Source organism: Patella vulgata, chromosome 9 (genome assembly GCF_932274485.2).
Source record: "Patella vulgata chromosome 9, xgPatVulg1.2, whole genome shotgun sequence".
Classification (NCBI taxonomy): domain Eukaryota; kingdom Metazoa; phylum Mollusca; class Gastropoda; family Patellidae; genus Patella; species Patella vulgata.
The window spans coordinates 9015999-9035247 of record NC_065887.2 but is presented as its reverse complement, the minus strand read 5'-3'; the positions used below and the strand labels follow the sequence as shown (position 1 = coordinate 9035247).

General features: G+C 35.7%; 2 protein-coding genes across 2 annotated transcripts in view; one reads left to right on the top strand and one right to left on the bottom strand.

Moving 5' to 3' along the window:
• The window catches only part of LOC126832397 (deleted in lung and esophageal cancer protein 1), a 41575-nt gene extending 31501 nt beyond the window's left edge, over positions 1-10074 (bottom strand). The window contains exons 1-9 of the mRNA XM_050563153.2: positions 9993-10074; positions 7672-7898; positions 6980-7133; positions 5875-5985; positions 4274-4458; positions 3651-3868; positions 2743-2824; positions 2173-2260; positions 834-1007 (exon numbers count right to left, since the gene is read on the bottom strand). Of these exons, the coding sequence (XP_050419110.1) occupies positions 834-1007; positions 2173-2260; positions 2743-2824; positions 3651-3868; positions 4274-4458; positions 5875-5985; positions 6980-7133; positions 7672-7890 (1231 nt within the window). The 5' untranslated portion in view covers positions 7891-7898; positions 9993-10074. The remainder of the gene's footprint in view (positions 1-833; positions 1008-2172; positions 2261-2742; positions 2825-3650; positions 3869-4273; positions 4459-5874; positions 5986-6979; positions 7134-7671; positions 7899-9992) is intronic.
• Positions 10075-13558: 3484 nt separating this feature from the next.
• On the top strand, positions 13559-18788 carry LOC126832400 (uncharacterized). The gene has a single exon (XM_050563158.2). It carries the CDS (start codon positions 13763-13765, stop codon positions 16418-16420), a length of 2658 nt encoding a protein of 885 aa, XP_050419115.1. The 5' UTR covers positions 13559-13762; the 3' UTR covers positions 16421-18788.
• The last annotated feature ends 461 nt before the right edge of the window (positions 18789-19249 follow it).

The following is a 19249-nucleotide window of genomic DNA, read 5'->3' as shown; positions in this document are numbered from 1 at the left end:
TACCTGCCACAGGTAAATTTCAATGCAGGCAATTTCTGCCATTCTCTGTGAGTAGTCTTAACTTTCCGCCAATAAAAAAAAATGTGACATAAATTTAGTCCTTCGGCTCATATTCTCATCTATGAGCAGAAGGCCTAAAATTACGTCACAGCTTTTTTATTGGTGGAAAATTACTCACAGAGAATGGCGAAAATCGCTAACGTTGAAATTTACCTGTGGCAGGTAACATTGACATTCAGGATCGTTTTATACTTATGGAAAGGATATGTATTGCTAATTGGACAGGAAACCATAGAAAAGATTGATGACCCTTATCTTGATTTGTACCACCATCAATTACACTATTCTGTGCTGCGAATAGCAGTGGCTTGCTAACAGGAAGATTCTGGGTTCAATCCTGGTGTTGGCCAGGAAAGTTCCTTACGATTTTCCAGTTTGGTTTCTCCTTGTGCATTACGCATGGAACACAATCAAGTCCTTCAGATGGTGCGAACAACTGAGGTGTCGTACACATATAGGTGTTCATATAAAAGAACACTTGGTAGATAAAATTTGAAAAACAGTGGGAATAAAACTGCTGTCCAAGCAAAAATCCCCTCATGGCAATCTACATGACATATGTCTGTCTTTATTAAACTGGCTGTGGTATAGAAAATTAGAACATTAAACCAGTGTTGCTATTTCAAAATTTTTCTTGTCAGATATTTTAACCCAAAATAAAGGGGCATAACTCTTATTGATATTTAAGAAGATAAAATTAGTCCCCAATTAAAAACCACATTAAACTCCATTTCCATATATTCTCTTGTAATATTCATGGGAAGACAACTTACTAGTTAAACAAGGTGGAGCTCTTCTACCCTCCACAGGAATAATCATTGGTTTTGACGACTGAGTTTGAACTATGATCTCATCACGAAAATCTTTCAATGAGTCGGGTATAAATCTGATAGCATATTTACAACTCATGCCGGGCGCCACTAGACCATGTTCTCCTGGAAACTGACCTGGTTTATATAAACATTCAGCTAATTAAAGATACATTATGGGAGAATTTTATAGAGAGTTGGCCATTCTTGCTATAACAGTTCAAAAGTAGATGATGAAAGAAGAATATATTGAAAATTTCAGTTTATTTGACTAGAAATGGTAGTGAATTGTGCTTTAACCTTGGCCGATCGTTTGATTGACAGGCGTTAACTCTACCTTCAAATCTCGATTATCAAGTAAAGTTTTCAATGGCGTGCAGAAAGGCTCTACAGCGGCCTCGCTAAGTACACTCTATCATTTAGCCTCGATCTAACTGGCATATTCTCATCAGGGTGCGCCATATTTGATTTAATCAATAAGTGAAATCCTATTTAAATCTGAGCTGTAGCCGAGCCATCCGTGGGTCTACAGAGTTGATTTTGGGCTTGTTGTTTAAATAAAGATCTAATTTATGATATCTATAACATCAGAAGCCTAAATTAAGACTTGCAATAATCAGATTTAGCTCTTGCATAATGTATGTTTAATGAAAGTATCACAATCCAAACAGTAGGCCTAGTGTGAGCTAATATGATATAAACTTCGAATTCTGTCTTATGGTTTGGATTGTTCAAGCGAAATATTGAAATTAAATTGAAATGAAATGAAATGAAATGGGGTTTAACGTCCTACTGTTCTGCTCCTAACCTGGGCTAATGAAGACGGGCACCATATGTTAATCACGAAATGACCTTGTGTGTGTTGAGTGGAAATTAAACCCCATTTCTCTCTCTCTCCCTATAAATTGTTGATATAAAATAAGGTTAACATCTGGGGGGAATAGGAATCTTTCTTTTTCATTCCTGTATTTCAAATGATAGAAAATATATTTTTATGCAATCTTTTGTTTTTACAAGGTTCTTATAATAATCATTGTGTTGCCTAACTGCAGTGTTACTCATTGTTAAAATTGAATGGTCAGCTTTAAAGTGGGCTCAAGCACAAATTAGATGAATTTTGGTGATTTTAAATGATCTTCACAAATTTTTAAACAAAGATTTGATATTGAATGAATGTGAAAGAAATTAGTGCTAGATACACAATATTAAATGATACCCGATTTACAGTGTTTACTTTCATCAACTATTAAGGTATGTAAAATATTATCCATGTATGAACAAAAAATGGCAGTAGCTTTCTTACCTAAACCCACAGAAAAGTAGGAAGATTTAGGAGGTAGAACACGACACTGTCGTAAAACTGTGGATACATTTTTTAATTCTAAAACAATCTGAAAAATTAAATATAAATTGAAATTTTTAAAAGTTGCTCGTAATAAACAGAGTGCTGTTAAAATTACGAAAATGACAATCACATAGTGTATATTCTAATCTGGAAAGCTAAATTAAGAATTTACAAAGTGTCTTATAATTGTGTGTATTCCATCTGAAAATCTAACTTAATAGTAAGTGTATGGACACTGCACCACACACAACAAGACAAAACTATGAATACGAAGAAACAGGACACAACATACATAGACACCTCAAACATCAAAGGGACATAAGAGAAGGGATCCGGGGGTTAGTTGTAGAATTTCCAAACTTTCTTATAATAAACAGTATGATTGCAATGTGTCGTTGAACTTGAAGTTCCAAAAGCGACAATTACATTGCCTATATTCCAGCTAGTGATATACCCCAAATGCATATATATTGCAGGCTAATTGTAGTCTAGTAAATTCTCAAAATATCATTATTTTCATTTTCCTACCTCATAAACTTGTCCTACTTTATATTCTGTAAAGGATACAACCGGAGGGGAGGCCATAAATATTAAAGATGGTGTAACAGGCCTGAAACACATATAAATAAAAAATAGAATCAAGAAATAACACTGTTAAACTGATACTGTTGACTTTATGAACCCATGCCTTTTAGTAATGACAGTTTTTGCCATTAAATCATATAAGTGATCATTATTATAAACTAATGATTATGTATAGTAGTCATTATACAGTAGTCATTAATTAACAGGGCCTTTATTCACGAAAAATCAATTTGCATATATCCAATTTGCATATTGGTCAGCCAATCGAATTGCAGTATTTCTTAAAATTTCGATTGTATCTTAGTTTAAGTTTTCGTGAATAAGGGCCCAGGTGTGTAACTATTTATAATTTATACCCATCGGTATTGAATACACAAACTTAGCCAATAGTAGTGCATTTTATTTAATAGTCACAGTTTTATCACCTTAGTGACATAACACCTACTTGTATAATGGCTACTACCTGGTTACTTACTAATAAACACTATACATGTATATAAAATGACGACTTTGATCTGTTTGTGGCAAATAATATCATTTCTAAAAGTTATTTGTTCGTAAGTCAATGATATCAACATCACAGTGATAATCACCACCACAGCTAATAAATGAAATGAAATGAAATGGGTTGAACATCCTACTGTCCTGCGCTGACTGGCCTAATGAAGACGGACGGCTAATAAAGTGAATATACAAATAGGGTATGCTTGTCTCTTTCTTGAGCATTTTATACCACTCTCATTTGAGGAATTTGTTTACCTTTCATTGTACATTTTTAGTTCCATTAATTATTTCTTTTGTAAAACTAGTCCAAAACTTGTTTTAACAGGTAAATACAAATATCTACATACTTTAATTCTTCTATTTTTTCTTGAATACAAATTTCTTTTGGTTTCTTTTTAAACTGTTTAATGAGAGTTCTACATCCAGGGGGAGCAGATGGTGGTATGTGACGTGGATTTCGAAGAAAATTTATCTTAGCATTCATGTTGGCCAAATCTTGTCTATCTTTTTCTCGCTGTTCCGTGGTCATATTTAGTTTCCAGTTATTGGTATCTATATAGCTTTCCTACAATATATTCATTTATACATGAAGTATACATCATTACATTAAAGTTTATTAAGTATATTTATACATGTTGAAGTATACATCATTACATCGAAGTTTATTAAATGTTTCCAGTTGTCAAGAGTGTTATTAATAATGCAATATAGAGACAGAGAGGGGGGGGAGAGAGAGAGAGAGAGAGAGAGAGAGAGAGAGAGGGGGAGAGAGAGAGGGAGGGAGGGAGGGAGGGAGGGAGGGGGAGAGAGAGAGAGAGAGAGAGAGAGAGAGAGAGGGGAGAGAGAGAGAGAGACTAGGTAATTTTGGGACTTACATTTTGCAATATTTGTACATCATTAACATTATTAGGTTTATGTAAGAGAAATCTCTGCTGTATGATATGCGAGTCAGTTTATGTGTAATACTTACTAATTCTAATACTTCATTTAAACTTTCTGTATCGTACTCCGCAGAAATAAAACTACTGGACATCATATCTCCCATAGATCTCACTTGCGGTAAAACAAATAACGGTAAATCATCGGTTTCTTCATTCTTTCTACTACGTTTTTCTGATGTGACTGTTTGTCTCGCGTAACTTGGTACTTTTGATACTAAAAATAAAAATAAATCATTTGTTATTACAGGGGAGCCATGGTGGCTAACTGGGTCAGACGCTGGCTTGCTAGCCTGGAGGTCGCGTGTTCGATCCTGCATTTGACGCGACAGTTCATCTGGATTTTCAGACGTGGTTTCCTCATGTCAGTGGTACAGGACGGAGGACCTGATAAGTTCAGCTGTCTAGTCGTTCAGATGGGACGAAAAATCGATGTCCTGTGTATACATTGGCATACATGTAAAAGATCCCTTGGCAGCTGGAATTTGATATAAGCTTAGGTCATAGTGCCACTGCCCGGGCAATATTTCCCTCATAGTACACTGTTGTATGCATGTCTTCATTAGTCCAGTATAGGAGAAGAACAGTAAGAAGTTAAACCCCATTTCATTTCATTTTTTTATTAAAGGTTTGGTGTGTCATTTAGTGCAATATGAATCTCTAATAGGAATATTAGACCAAAAATGGTTCAATTCCGTTCAGTTATTACATAGTTCTCATAAATTGAAATTTTAACGATCTACACTGCTCGAGCATAACAAAAGGCTGCCATCTTTTATTAGTAGCAGAGAGTGATGATGGGCCTAGTTTAAATCTCATTGAATCCAAGTCGAGACATTATGAAGCATCTGTATTTTGGTTTGGTTTTCTGCTAAATGTTAAATGATTAATCTGAATACATATTTAGTGTCCATTAATTAGCTGTGAGAAATTTGAAATTTTAGAGAAAATGCAAATGAAGAATCCAGTCTTAAATAATAATAAATAACATGTCTATTTATAAAGCATTAAGTCCAAACACCAAGTTCATGGCACATAACTATGTAATTCAAACAGATAAGTTTTCAAGTCCAATTTGGATCGATTGAGTGTTGGACTTCTGTGGAGGTTGATAGTTGTTTATTCTATTTGTTGATGTAGCAACTTGGAAATAGAAACCACAAAAAACTATAATTTCTACTGATGAATAGAAAATGTATTTTTTTATTAAAGCTATATTGCCTCGAGGTTAAAGGTCAACAGAAAAGCTTCCTAAATTCTTTAAATAGGCCAAATGTAAAGAATTATGTCAACATATCCTTTCCATAAGTATAAAACGATCCCTAAGGTCAATGTTACCTGCGAGAAGTAATTTTCAACGGACAGATTTCCGCCATTCTCCATAGGTAGTTGTAATTTTCGGCCAATAAACAAGCAGAGGCGTGATTTTAGTCCTTCTGCTTATACTGGTATGTGTTCGTGAGAACAAAAAATAAAATGGGTGTAACCTTATTTTCTAGAGCCTTTAAAAGATTAAGACTTACGTTCTGGATACTGGTATGTGTTCGTGAGAATACTGGTGTGTGTTCGTGAGAACAAAAAATAAAATAGGTGTAACTTTATTTTCTAGAGCCTTTAAAAGATTAAGACTTACGTTCTGGAGCTGGATGTAAATCAGGCTGTGATAAGGAATAATCTTCTGGTGTGATTAAACCGTACGATCGTAATAATTCTGTATCTATACACGAACGGAAATTAGATCGCCCTATATAAATAAGACAAGATTAAAAACATTTAAAATATATTGATATTGAGAGAGAGAGAAATGGGGTTTAACGTCCACTCGACGAAACTAGGTCATTTCACGACTAACATATGATTCAATTTTATTTCAATAATTCACTTGCCCGTAGGGGTCTTTAGCAGTGGGACGGAAACCGGAGGACCTGGAGAAAAAACAAATGGTCGGACAGGCGAACATACTCTTTGTTAGGTACAAGTGGGGATTTGGAACCACACCACTTAACTCAATGACAGACCTTATGATTTCACCCGCATGCGTTAAACCACCAGACCACCCAACCCACCTACTGATATTAAAGGGACATACATATTATTAGCAGCAATATAGTAGCATCAAGGTGGTCTACGTTACAACTGGTATATTCATTGATAGGAAATCGGAGCACCCAAATAAATCTCATGAGGTTTTGGAATCAAAATCGTGCCGCTTGACTCAATAACAGACCCTATGACCTTGAAAGATTATGCATCAGACGACTCAGTCACTCTCCCTCCCCTATTCCATCAAATCAATAACAAAACATACAACTTCCTGATTAGAGATGCAAATTAGCAGAACATGTCAAAGAGGCCTCCTCATTAGGAATTCAAAGAGAATGACCTAATATTGGAGTTTGGCAAGCTAATGTATTTCCATGTTATTGCACAGTGTTTAAATCAAAATGTGAATATTATCTATGAACAGAGAGAGAAATGGGGTTTAACATCCACTCAACACAAACCAGGTCATTTCGGGCCTAACACATGGTTCAATTTTATTTCAATAATTCGCTTGCGCATAGGGGTCTTTAACAGCGGGAGAAAACCCACAAGGTTGGACAGGCGACCCTACTCCTTGTCACGTACAACCACGGAATCGAAACCACGCCAGTTGACTCAATGACAAACCTTATGATACAATGCGCACGAGCTAACCATTCGGCCATTCATCCCCACTATATTATCTATAAGCTAACCTGGAGGTAATCCGAGTTCACTATAATTATCACAGCTAGTTAAAGTCTGATTTAATTCTCTTTCATCAGCTGACGTTGCACGAGCCTGAGCTTGCATTATATGACGCTCTAACATGGCTGACTCATCCATTCTTTTTTGCCACTCATCATAAACCTGAAAACAATCCGATAAAAACAGAAATTTTATTTGGTTTGTTTTGGGGGTTTTTTTGCTCTAAATTACAGTATTATAGGTAAAAAAAGTCTTAAACATTGTAATGTTTTCATTTTTGAACTTAGGTTTGTAAAGTAAATATGCTTCACTATGGTACCACCACTTTGACATTAAATTCCAGTTGGGTGTAGACTCTGAATCTAAAGAGTGTTTCAAAGGAGAATGGATTTGAAACCTAGCCAGAATGTACATCGGTCAAGTAACTATGCCATCAAATATCTAGCATAATAAACATCATATAAGTTACAGTATGAGGTAGTTGAGTGATTAGGGCAAATAACTTGTTACTTTTCAAGCTAAGGTAGGCCTACTTGCACTTATTAGGATCCGTGCCAACAGGACCGTCAAGGAAAAGGTCATTAGGATAGGATACACATCTGACGTCCATCATGTATAAGTACTGTAAGATGAATTACCATTGACATAGAAGACATCCATACGTCATTTAATTTTATTTTTTATATTTTTTTATTTTTACCTTTTGTAAAGATTCCACATATTTTTCATGATAAGGATCATCCCCGCCTTTTGATACCTGAAGGTTTTTAACAGTTTCTGGTCGGACGGTATCTCTTGTATACAGCTCACGGAAAGTTCTGGTAAGAATGTGGCGAACATCTTGTGACTTTCCTGTAGATGGTCTCTGTAGGTACATAGATGGCTCCTGGCCTTTTGATGGTAATTGAGTTTTCATCATGATGTTATCTTGAAAAAGAAATTATATGGACTGCAAAATTATCAATAAATAAATAAATATACAGAGTGATGTAATTGCAAACAGTCCATGATTGTAGTTTAGCATTTCTATTAAAGGACAATATTGGTGTCAGTCATTATAAAATATGTGATAGAACTGGTTAAATACATCCCAAATATAACTTTAACACAGAGATCATTGCTACGGGAGATGTGTAACAAGCATGTGAAGAAACGGGAAGTGACAAACATGACAAATGCATTTTACGACCAATCAGATGTTATCTATTAATTACAGGACTATTAACACAAAAGATTTAAATGGTCTATCCTATTTACATTCAATTGCCGACTGGACAGTACGTGCGAGGTTGATAATATATCGTCTGCTTTTGCGCTATACATGCTATACTCTGCAAAAAACATGGTACTATGTTGGTCCTTGCGGCTATCGACTTAAAAATAACTTCAGCTAATAATACTATAAATAATATGCAAAATGCAAATAAGATTGTTTATGCGTGCTGTTAGCCAATAGCTACTGTCAATTTCTCCGCGTTTAGACGGCTCTAACCAATGATAAAATAGTTGTTTGATGCATGGAGTAAAACTTCGGCAATTTTTATAAAATTTCCCCTTGATGGAATATGAATAACAGAAAGAATAAAACGATGATCAAGTTGAATCTGTGAATATTTTTTAAAACCTTTTTTTCTTATGTAACCACATGAATCGTCTTTGCTCAGCTTTTGACGTTTATCTCCACTGTCGCAAGAAAGAAGAACGATACATTTGTGTCCATTTTATCAATTTCTAATTCAGTATTTGGTTCAGAGAACAACTGTTGAATTTGAATATATAACTGGACTCGGTGCATTCTATACAGAATTATTTTTTACGGCGTGATTATTATTTGTTTCTTTTTTTTTTTAAATGTGCTACGGGACGGGACGGCAAAACGGCCATCATCAATTACTCGGCTATATAAAATAGTCGAATGAGCATGCGCAGTCTGCCAGATGACTGCGTGTAAACAAAACATACATCGCTATGGTAGAATCGGTAATTAATATCTGAACAATTGTGCTTAAATAAGTGAACTTTATTGGAGAATGACATGGGAATCATACATTAAACAGCTACTTGTGGGTCCATCATGCCAAATTTGCGGTGTTTTCCTCCTGAAACGATGGAATTAAGTCAGTGAATTTTCTTCTCCGAGATGCTCGGAAAACGGATTTACAGTGTTACAGTAGATGGACTGACCTAGTTTAGTAGCATACGTGTTTGGATCTCTCCATTGAAGGAATATAATATGCGGGATTATGCATGTGTATTCAATATCGGATAAAGACAAATAAGACAGTAAGTAAGGCATACTATCGGAACACACACTCATCTATTCCACACTTGATCAAGATGGTTAAATAATATTCTGACGAACTCTGGGAGCGTGCTGATATTTGCAAGCACGATCTCACTCCTACAATGATAATTTCTCTCGGTAGACAATTTTATTTTCATTTCCGGTAATGAAATACTGTTAAATATCTGGATGAAATATATTTCGGATATAAATAGGGGCAATATAAATTTGATAGAACCATGAACAAAATATCCATGATGAAAATAGTCGGCTAACAGGGCCGACCCACCATCTTCAAAATAAAAAGATGTCGGTCCGTCCAGTTATTTATAGGCGACGGACCGACATAAATTTTAAACAATGCCTGTTACATATTGAAGTGCAGCTGATGTGAGCATAAAAAATAATGGAATTCAATATTCTAGTTCAATCAATTGATCGAGGTGGGTAAATACATAATCTGTAATCATTAATTTTGCAGTGCACTGAAAGAAGTAAACTAGTTATCAACATTTGAACAAAGCTTTTGACTGTTCGCATGCAGAATATCAAAGAGTAACATCGAACTTGTTGGATTATACTGATAAAGTAATTCAAATTACTCAACAAACTCCCAACAATCGTCAATATGGGAAGTTGTTTTACTTTATATTAGGAAAAGCTTACGCCTTAACTCGAAATAACGATGTTCTATAAATCTGAATATTTGGAATAACATTCTAATAATTATAAAATACCTAATTGTATTCTTTCTATTTCGTGAATTCCCCACCAACTTCAGTTTTTCCTAAATTCTCAACAAAAGTCAGCCATATTTGTTTATAGAACGTCGTCAAGTTTTTATATATTTTCTAACGTTAGAGATTCCGTTTCCGGGATAACTCTCGGCAATTCTAATTGACAAGCAGCGGTCAGATCGATCGATGAAAATGACTCATAATAATGAATTTATGAGACAGATAATGATAATGATGTTACTCGAAGATTAATATTTGTTCATTTGGTATAAAGCGGTAAGTATAATCTCAAATGGTCAGTATTTACTGATGAAATGCAATTTTCATGTTTTGTGTTGCTAATGCCGTCTGGATAATGTAGGCTACAATAATACTCGAACCGGGCAGATAACTAATATGTAACAGGGATTGCCTGCATGAGTAGAGCGAAGCTGATTATTGTCAAATATAAAACCTTCATGATTAATTTTCTCAAGTGATACAAAAAATGTTAAATAATTTTGTTTTTCAAAAGTAATTTTTATTTAGATCTAAATTTTATACATTAATTTTGTTTTTAAAAAAAGAACAAAGAGGTGTGAGAATTATTTTCATTGACGTAAAAAATATATGACGTCATTGATTAGAGGCGTCATAGAAATAGTTCTATGAGGCGCGTAATCTCGCTTGGGCGAGAGTTGGTGTGTAGAATTATTTTTGTTAGTTACGTGATCTCGCTTGGGCGAGATTTGGTAAGTTGACATGCGCATTGCCTGTTTTGCCCAGTGTATCCGGTTCCTGTCTGAATTTTATTTTAATCAACAGTCTGTGAGTGACTTTTTCAATTACGCTCCTGTGTTACCGGAAAAGAGCTTTGCTCAAGCACCGCTCTTTGCGCGGTGCTTTAGAGCTTCGCTCTATATTAATAAAAATATAGCTATATCATAATAAATAATCATGGGCTACTAGCAACATCAATTTTCACGCTGACCCATAATGACTTCTTGATGGTTATTTATAGCTTATGAGTCTTCCCTTGTCAGTGGTGCAGGACTAGGGTTACCATACGTCCCGGTTTTTGGGGTCCTTTTTGTCGTCCCGTCCTGAGGCTTCTCACGTGTCTAAATGTCCCGGTTTTCAAATCAGGTGTTTTTCAATTGAAAATAAAAACACATAACACATAAACTAGTGATTATAATGTATAAAAACAGTGTTTGCTACAAACACTCTTAATTCAGCACGACAGCACATCACTTCTGATCTAAATATAGTTCAGTACACAATACATTCGGCATTCCTCGGGTTTCGTAGGAATAACCGAGGTGTGCCGAATGTGCATTATACAGGCCTAAAACTGGAATTACAATGCAATTGGCTTTATAGAAATTGACGTATGATCTTGGGTATAATTTTGCGAAATGTAACAGTTAGTTCACAAAAAATAAATTTATGTGAAATGCGCGCGCCATACCAAACGAAAACGTATGACTAAAATAGGAGCTCCTTTAATAAGAAATTGTTATCTTGTAGACAATAATATGATTTTAATTGTATTTCATCTATAATTCCTCTTATTACTTAGCGATTAAAATCGTATTTATTTACCAAATTTTATTATTTCAAATTGTATGCTCGGAGTCGAATTTAGCTTTAGTCTGCTCAGAATAATAAATGTCCCGGTTTCTTCAATGATTAATCTGGTAAAAAGTAGACCATAGCACCACTGTCTAGGCAGAAGGCAGAATTTCCCCACATAGCACACTTCATGCTATTCCCAGTTGGTGCAGAAAAGTAGGAAATTAAACTCCATTTCATCTCAACATAGCTGTGGTCATAGGGCATAAATGATGAGATTGAATGCTATATTCAGGTTTAGATAATTATGCTTCACAAATCACTGTTGACATCCGATTTTCAAATTTGCACGTTCTAATTTCATGAAAATCTGACCGAAACTTACCATGAAAATCACTGGCCCCCTGTATGCAAATTGTGTAAAAGTATGTAATAACATGATACAAATAAGAAAAATGTGGGAACTCTACGGGACTAAATCTTATGAAATTGTGTAGCCATTCGTTCCTAAGTGTGAATCCATTTCGATTTAAAATGGTTCAAATACTATCCAGGGGAGGTGGATGGCCGAATGGTTAGCATGTGCGTGCTGTATCACGAGGCCTGTCATTGAGTCAACTGGCGTGGTTTCGAATCCCTGGTTGTACGTGACAAGGAGTAGGGTTGCCTGTCCAACCTCGTGGGTTTTCTCCGGGTCCTCCGGTTTCCTCCCACTGCTAAAGACCCCTACGTGCAAGAGAATTATTGAAATAAAATTAAACCATATGTTAGTCCCGAAATGACCTAGTCTGTGTCGAGTGGACGTTAAAACTCCATTTCTCTCTCTCTCAAATACTATCCAACGTGACATATCATTTATGTCTCAATCAGGATCAGTCGTGAAAGGCCCAATTATTTGTATTGTAACATTTCTGCTCACAGTAAAACATATCAGCCTTCTAAATGATGTGATTAGCTTTTTTCCTTTTTTTTCGAAGAATATAGGGCATGACCTGGGCTGTTTCCGAATAGGATAATAGATGCCATTTCTTTTGGGAGAGCTTACTGAATTGAACAATAGTGGGATCATAATCGGTTATATAAATGATCAAATTTCGTTTTGGTGAGGTAAAAATTATAGCTTGATGAGTTCGAACTGAACGAAACTAGTCGCTTCATGAGAGAAATCTGGGACGGCTACTTGCCACTCATAGATTTTCTGATTTTATGTAATAACAGGGTTGTGGACAATCTAGACATCATAATTTTTATTCTCATTTTGATGAAACTATGTTTATATGTCACAGATCTCAGTTCATTTTGATATTAGCGCATATCAAACTGTAAATTTCCTGTATTATGGACTCTGATTTTGACAAAAAATCACTTATTCAGCTCTGTCCATCTCTTGCAAAATGTGGGCGTATCTTGCATGGCAACCACTTGTTTCCAGTGAGGGCTATTGGAAATAATTATATGTTTGGGAGTCCTTTAGTAATTATTTTTGCATATTTTATCTTTTCAGATGAATATAGAAATATGATAACATAGTAACCAGGTTGTCCAAATTAGTGCTGGGTATTGCAAATGCAGTCACTATTGCGATTCAGGTGCTGTATATAATTTGTATCACAACTCATAACCAGGCCAATATTTACCAAGAAAACAAGAGGATAAATGAATATTTGATATTTTTAGTCCTGCCAATGTCGAGGAAATAAAACTGTTTTATATCACGATATTGATGTGGATCAAAATAAAGACCAAAACAATTTAAGACTGCTTATGTTTCATGTGTGACATGGACAATTAAGAGTGACAGGTTACTTACTGAAGCAACAAACAAAAAATATAAAAAAAAAATCGCATTACATCAATTTAACGTCTCACGATTCAACGATATATCATAACAGTACTAGTCCAAACATGATGAAAGAATTTGATAGAAATATCAAAATGATCTAGTCCATTGTTACACAATGCAGCAACACCCTTCAACAAAACATAGAAGTACGCCTAGCTTTTAAAAAAAAATACCAGTAAATCGATTATAACACAGAAATGCAACATGACAAAGTTTATAAAGCTCTCAGCTATGTGAACTCAACATAAAAAAACATCCTTTTTAGATATGAAGCAGGCCAGTCCCATTGATTTTTAGGTAATGAGTGTTAGGATGATTGTTTCTGATGTTAGATATCTATTCCATTAAAGATTTATCTTGTGATTAACTAATTATGGATGAAGCTATTGAAAAGTCATCTGACAAAGTTGCGGACTCTATGGGTTTTGCTTCTGGAAGAAACAGTAGTGTGTCAAGAACAACATGTCTTGGATCAAATACTGTCCACTCCACAGAGAGACCATGTACAAGATCATCAGCAAATTTTGATACAGGACTTAATGAATCACCAAAGAATCCACATGTGATTGAAGCAACAGCAACAACTGACTCAGACACCTCACAAGCAGGACTCCTTCAAAAGTCTGGTTCATCAATAAACTCATCAGAATCGATTGATGCATGTGGTACAGATGTGTTAAGGTCAACGACAGCATCATCTTACACAACAGAATCATTAAGATCTTCTATAATTCTTCCTATATCAGATCGAAGCTACTCCCCATCCTCCTCAGAATTAAGTTTTAATATCTGTGATCTGCCGGAGTGTGTTCTTTTGCGCATATATCAGTGGTTAGACATAAAAACTATTGTGTTATTTGTGCGCAAGACGTGTCGGTTGTGGCATAATCTCAGTTATGATCGTTCACTTTGGAAAACATTGCAATTAGACAATGGTGGCTTTGGTGAAAAAATGGGGGATGCCAGTTTCTTAAAAATGTTGGCGCCAATTGCTGATCTGGTTGAGGAGATTACTTTTGGTTTTACAATGCTTTTATCAGACGAGTCTTTCATGCATAAAGATATTTATTGTTCAAAACTTACCTACCTTGATTTTAGTTTGACGAATGTTACGACAAATGCGATTGTTTATCTTACTGAAAAATATCCGAAACTAGCGAACTTAAATCTAAATCACTGTAGTTACATTAATATCTATAAATGTTTGGATTTTGTGGTCAAGTTTCAAGATCTGAAATATTTGAGTTTTGAGGACTTTGCATGTCCTGCAGATGATGATAAACTCAATGATAAAATTTTGAACACTTTTCAAAACTGTAGAAATGTGGAAGGTTGTGATTTGTATGCCACCGAATTGTCTGATGTTACATTAGCGGGAATTTTCGAGTGTAGTCCTAATTTAAAAGAAATTGATATTACAGGTGCTGATAAAATTACTGTGAATGGTTTCAAAAGTTTGAATAAAAGTGTCCACACTTTGACATGTTTGAGCATAGCTTATACTATGATTGACGATAGAGGTTTAAAAGTAATCGCAGAAAACTCTCCCAAATTAAAGTCACTAAATATCATGTCATGTATTTGTATAACAGATGTAGGAATAGGTTATGTTGCTTCAAATTGTAAAGAACTGGAAGGTCTTCTAGTAAATAAAACTGACCCAGAGGAAAAGGGCTGCAGCATCACCAGTAGTGGGCTAGAGTCCATTGCTCTGGGTTGTAGGAAGCTAAAAATTCTGTATGTCAGTTACTGTTTGTTGATGGACGATAAGTGCATTTTAGCCATTTCTGAAAACTGTCCAAATTTGTCAAAACTGAGACTTGCTGGATGTTTGTCCATAACAGATGCTTCCTTAAAGGCTCTAGGGAAGCATTCTAAATATTTAAGGGATCTGGAAGTTTCAGAGTGTGCTCAGGTGACTTCTACAGGTGTGGGATTCCTGATGGCAAATTGTAGATGGCTTCAGTGTTTGTCCCTAGAGACATGTCATAGGGTCGACGACATCAACATCTCAAAATACAGACATCTTCAAGACTGTGATATTGTAGATGATGAAGCTGAATTTAAGGAGGAAGATGGAATCCCAGAAATATCTTCTGAAGCATCAAATATGGACACTGAACTTGCTGAATCATTACAAACCGAAGCAACTGTCAGTGCTTTGGCCAAGATGGAAGATGATACAAAAACCGAAGACCCAGAAGTCTCTGCACTCCCCATGTCCACAGTGGTAGAAGATTCACAAATATCCAATGACCAACATAGTACAATGTCAAAAATACTTCCAAGTTCAGAAAACGCAATTAAAGTGTCTATGAACAGACCAGAACAATCAGAATCATTAGATCAACAACAGAGTCCTTACAATGAAACAGAAGAGACATCTCAAAGTTCAAAAGAAGGTCCTCTGGCTTCCACCCTTCTGGATGACATGGATAAAATTCTTCTTTCCTTACAAGATCATTCTCATCTACAGACTTTACATTTAAGTTTCTGTTCCAAGGTCACTAATGAAACTATTATAGAGATTGCCCAAAATTGTCCAGATTTACAAGAACTGTCTTTGCGTGGATGTCACCTCATTACAGACGTTGCTATTGCTACTTTGGTCCGTTCGTGTCCCTTGTTGAGAATTTTGGATATATCTGGTGGATCGTCCTTTTTCTCCATGAAGATTTCCAGTGTTGCACTGTCTGCCATTGCCCATGATTGTAAGTACATCGAGAGGTTGATGGTCTCTAAAAACAAGCTCATCAACCTTTCTGGGCTCGAGGTACTTTTCAACAAATGCACCAGTTTACAGAGTTTGGAATTAACTGTTGGGGAACCGATGTATGCATCATTTACAGGAGTCATGAGCCTTATCAACAACGTTAAAGACAGAATCGTTAAAATTGCGAACAAGGTTCAAGTTATAGCTAACAAACAAACCGGAAATCTGCACATTGAGTTTTATCCTAACCCAGAGCCTAATCGTGCTGTGTCAGCTGTTTATTTTAGTTACGGTGCAGAGAGTGAGGACAAACTGTAGCAGGACAAGGTGGAATGAAAAGACATTAAGTTTTAGCAGGACCGTCCCTGGTTTAAATGTTTTTAATTTATTGTAGAAATGGTCACAGGGGCGGACATGGCACGTATGTCTATTCCCAGGTCCATCTATATACACTTGCATGTTAAAAGAATCAATGACCGTTCGGACTCCACACGTGACCATAGTAAAAAAAACAACAATTGAGATATATCTTCATGTTTCTGCTAAACCCTATTACAATGTTGATGTTGATCGTCTTTACAAATGACCCAGTGTTGTGTGTTTACCGGATTCTAAGTGTCAAAGTGGATAATTTTAAAACAAAGCTACATCATGCTGACGTAAATTAAGCATCTCTGAAATTTGGATTTTGTCTTTAATTAGAAATAATATTCATGGAGGACAAGATGACGCATTTATGTTTATTGTGTGCTTTAAACATACATTATTCAAGAGCTAAATCTGCCGATTTCAAGTCTTTCTTTAGGCCTGAAATGTTACCTAAATTATAAATTAGACATTAATTAACTTATCCAGACCATAATCAACTCTCGATGTCATCGCTAGTCTACGAAATTTACTGGATTAGGATCCGATTTGCTGCTCAACTTTCATTCATGATTTAATCATGAAATGGATATCCGAGACTATGTTTTTTATTGTACCGACTTTAGAAATGATGATAGAGTCTAGGCCGAAATTTCAAACGGTAAATTCTCGGTTCAGTGTGGATCGATTTGACAAATTTTCAGCAAATTCCCTTTACGTTATCTAGTTTTTAACTATTATAGTGAGAACTGCCAGCTATTTATCTAGTCTCCCATCATTCTCCCATCATGTATCTTTAAGGAAATCGTAAATTCTCGGTTCAGTGTTTTTCGATTTGACTGAAATGTTCAGCAAATTCCCTTTACGTTATCTAGTTTTTAACTATTATAGTGAGAACTGCCAGCTCTTTATCTAGTCTCCCATCATTTCTCCAATCATGTATCTTAAAGGAAATTGTAAATTCTCGGTTCAGTGTGGATCGATTTGACCGAAATTTTTAGCAAGTTCCCTTTACGTTATCAAGTTTTTAACTATTATAGTGATAACTGCCCGCTCTTTATCTAATCAATCTCCCATAATGTATCTTTAAGGAAATTGTATTGACTGTTTTATTTTGTGACCGATTTATTTAATATACTTCTAGTCAACTTTATTTCTATTCAGTAAAGTCGCATTCTTTGTTCAAAATGATTTGGCAAAGACTCGTCCAATCTGATTAAAATGCAGATCAATATTTCGTTCATTTTTGTATACGTTCGATGTCCTCTACTACATGAAGATCTAACCGGTTGTAGTGGGAGGTCGCATCAGGGGTCATACGAGCGGCTTTTGACCCTATGACATCAAACATTTGATTAACAAATTAACATTAATGTTTCTAGTGGGATACCCGGGATTCGATGCACCACACGCCAGATCTAGCCGCAACAGACCGTTTCATTGGCTAATTCCTCACATCAACCAGAACGTGGGTTATATAACATCTCTTCCAGATCCTAGTGTAGTAAAGACAAGAAAAACGAAATTTTGAACTATGAGAAAAAGAAACGAAACGAAATACCATCTGTGTTTTAATCAGATTGAGACTGTACAGTACTGGTCGTACGGACTTTTACAAATAACAGTTTCTGCCTCAAAATTATCTGCTTCGTCAATTTATATGCTTTACGTCGCCGATAGGATACAATTTATATGCATAATGTTTATTAATTCATTAACATGGTTAGTAATCAGACGGTAGTCATTGAGTAAGCGTTATGTCAGCCCCGAAGGTGTTAAGACCGCGACTATTAACTAGTGTATAATCCTTTAACCTCTTCCGATATAATTTACTAATGTTGACTTATATAATTTTATGACATATATTTTCATAAGTGAAAGTCACATTCACAAGTGAATCGTATTATTTTTACAGTGATAAAGAGGTGCATGTAATTACTCAATAACACCCACTACATCGACATCACGGTCACAATATGCAATTGCGATAAATGTATAGTGTGTAACGGAATGCACTAAATACCGATGATCGAAAATGAGAAGCCACGCAATGCTCTAAACTGTATTCAATAAAGCTATTTTCCGCACTATTTTGTGGTTCTAAATATTGAAAGTTAGAGTTAAGGGGTATTGTTCGGTGTTATTGGGTATTTCGAAATGCCGGTGATAAATCCCTAATAATCGGTTATTTGAAAGCTGTTTAACTGTACTCTTGTCATTCCAGATATTTGTCAATTTTGACAATGCTCCACCACCGACATCTCGCTATTTGTAATTATGATTTGTTCATTTTGCTAATAAATTTTATGTCCAAAGCTTTCATATTGTCTCTTGGAGAATATAGTAATTTCAACTTTGTCCATAGCTGTAAGAGCTTGGGAAGAAGTTTGAAAGGGGAACGTTACTCTTAATACAAATGAAATGAAATATGGTTGAACACTACGCACTAACTGGGATAATCACTGCTGGATTAATGCCCTGCTGGCCCTACATGTTCCCGAAGCATCGACCGCGCGTTTTACAACATCTGGACGTTGCTGGACTGGTCTGCAATTCCCGAACTTAAAGTGACACAAACACATTCAAATCAAACATGGCGACCTCCACGGAAACCTTGACATTGAACGAACCTTGAACTTTGCAACCTGACTATCACAGGTAGACATTTTAACTGGAAAGCGCGAGACTTAGTATTCGTGAAGATCGAGAGTCCCCCCCCCCCACACACACACACCAGCTGGCTCGGTAGCTAATCGAAATTAGTGCCGAAATATGTAGGGT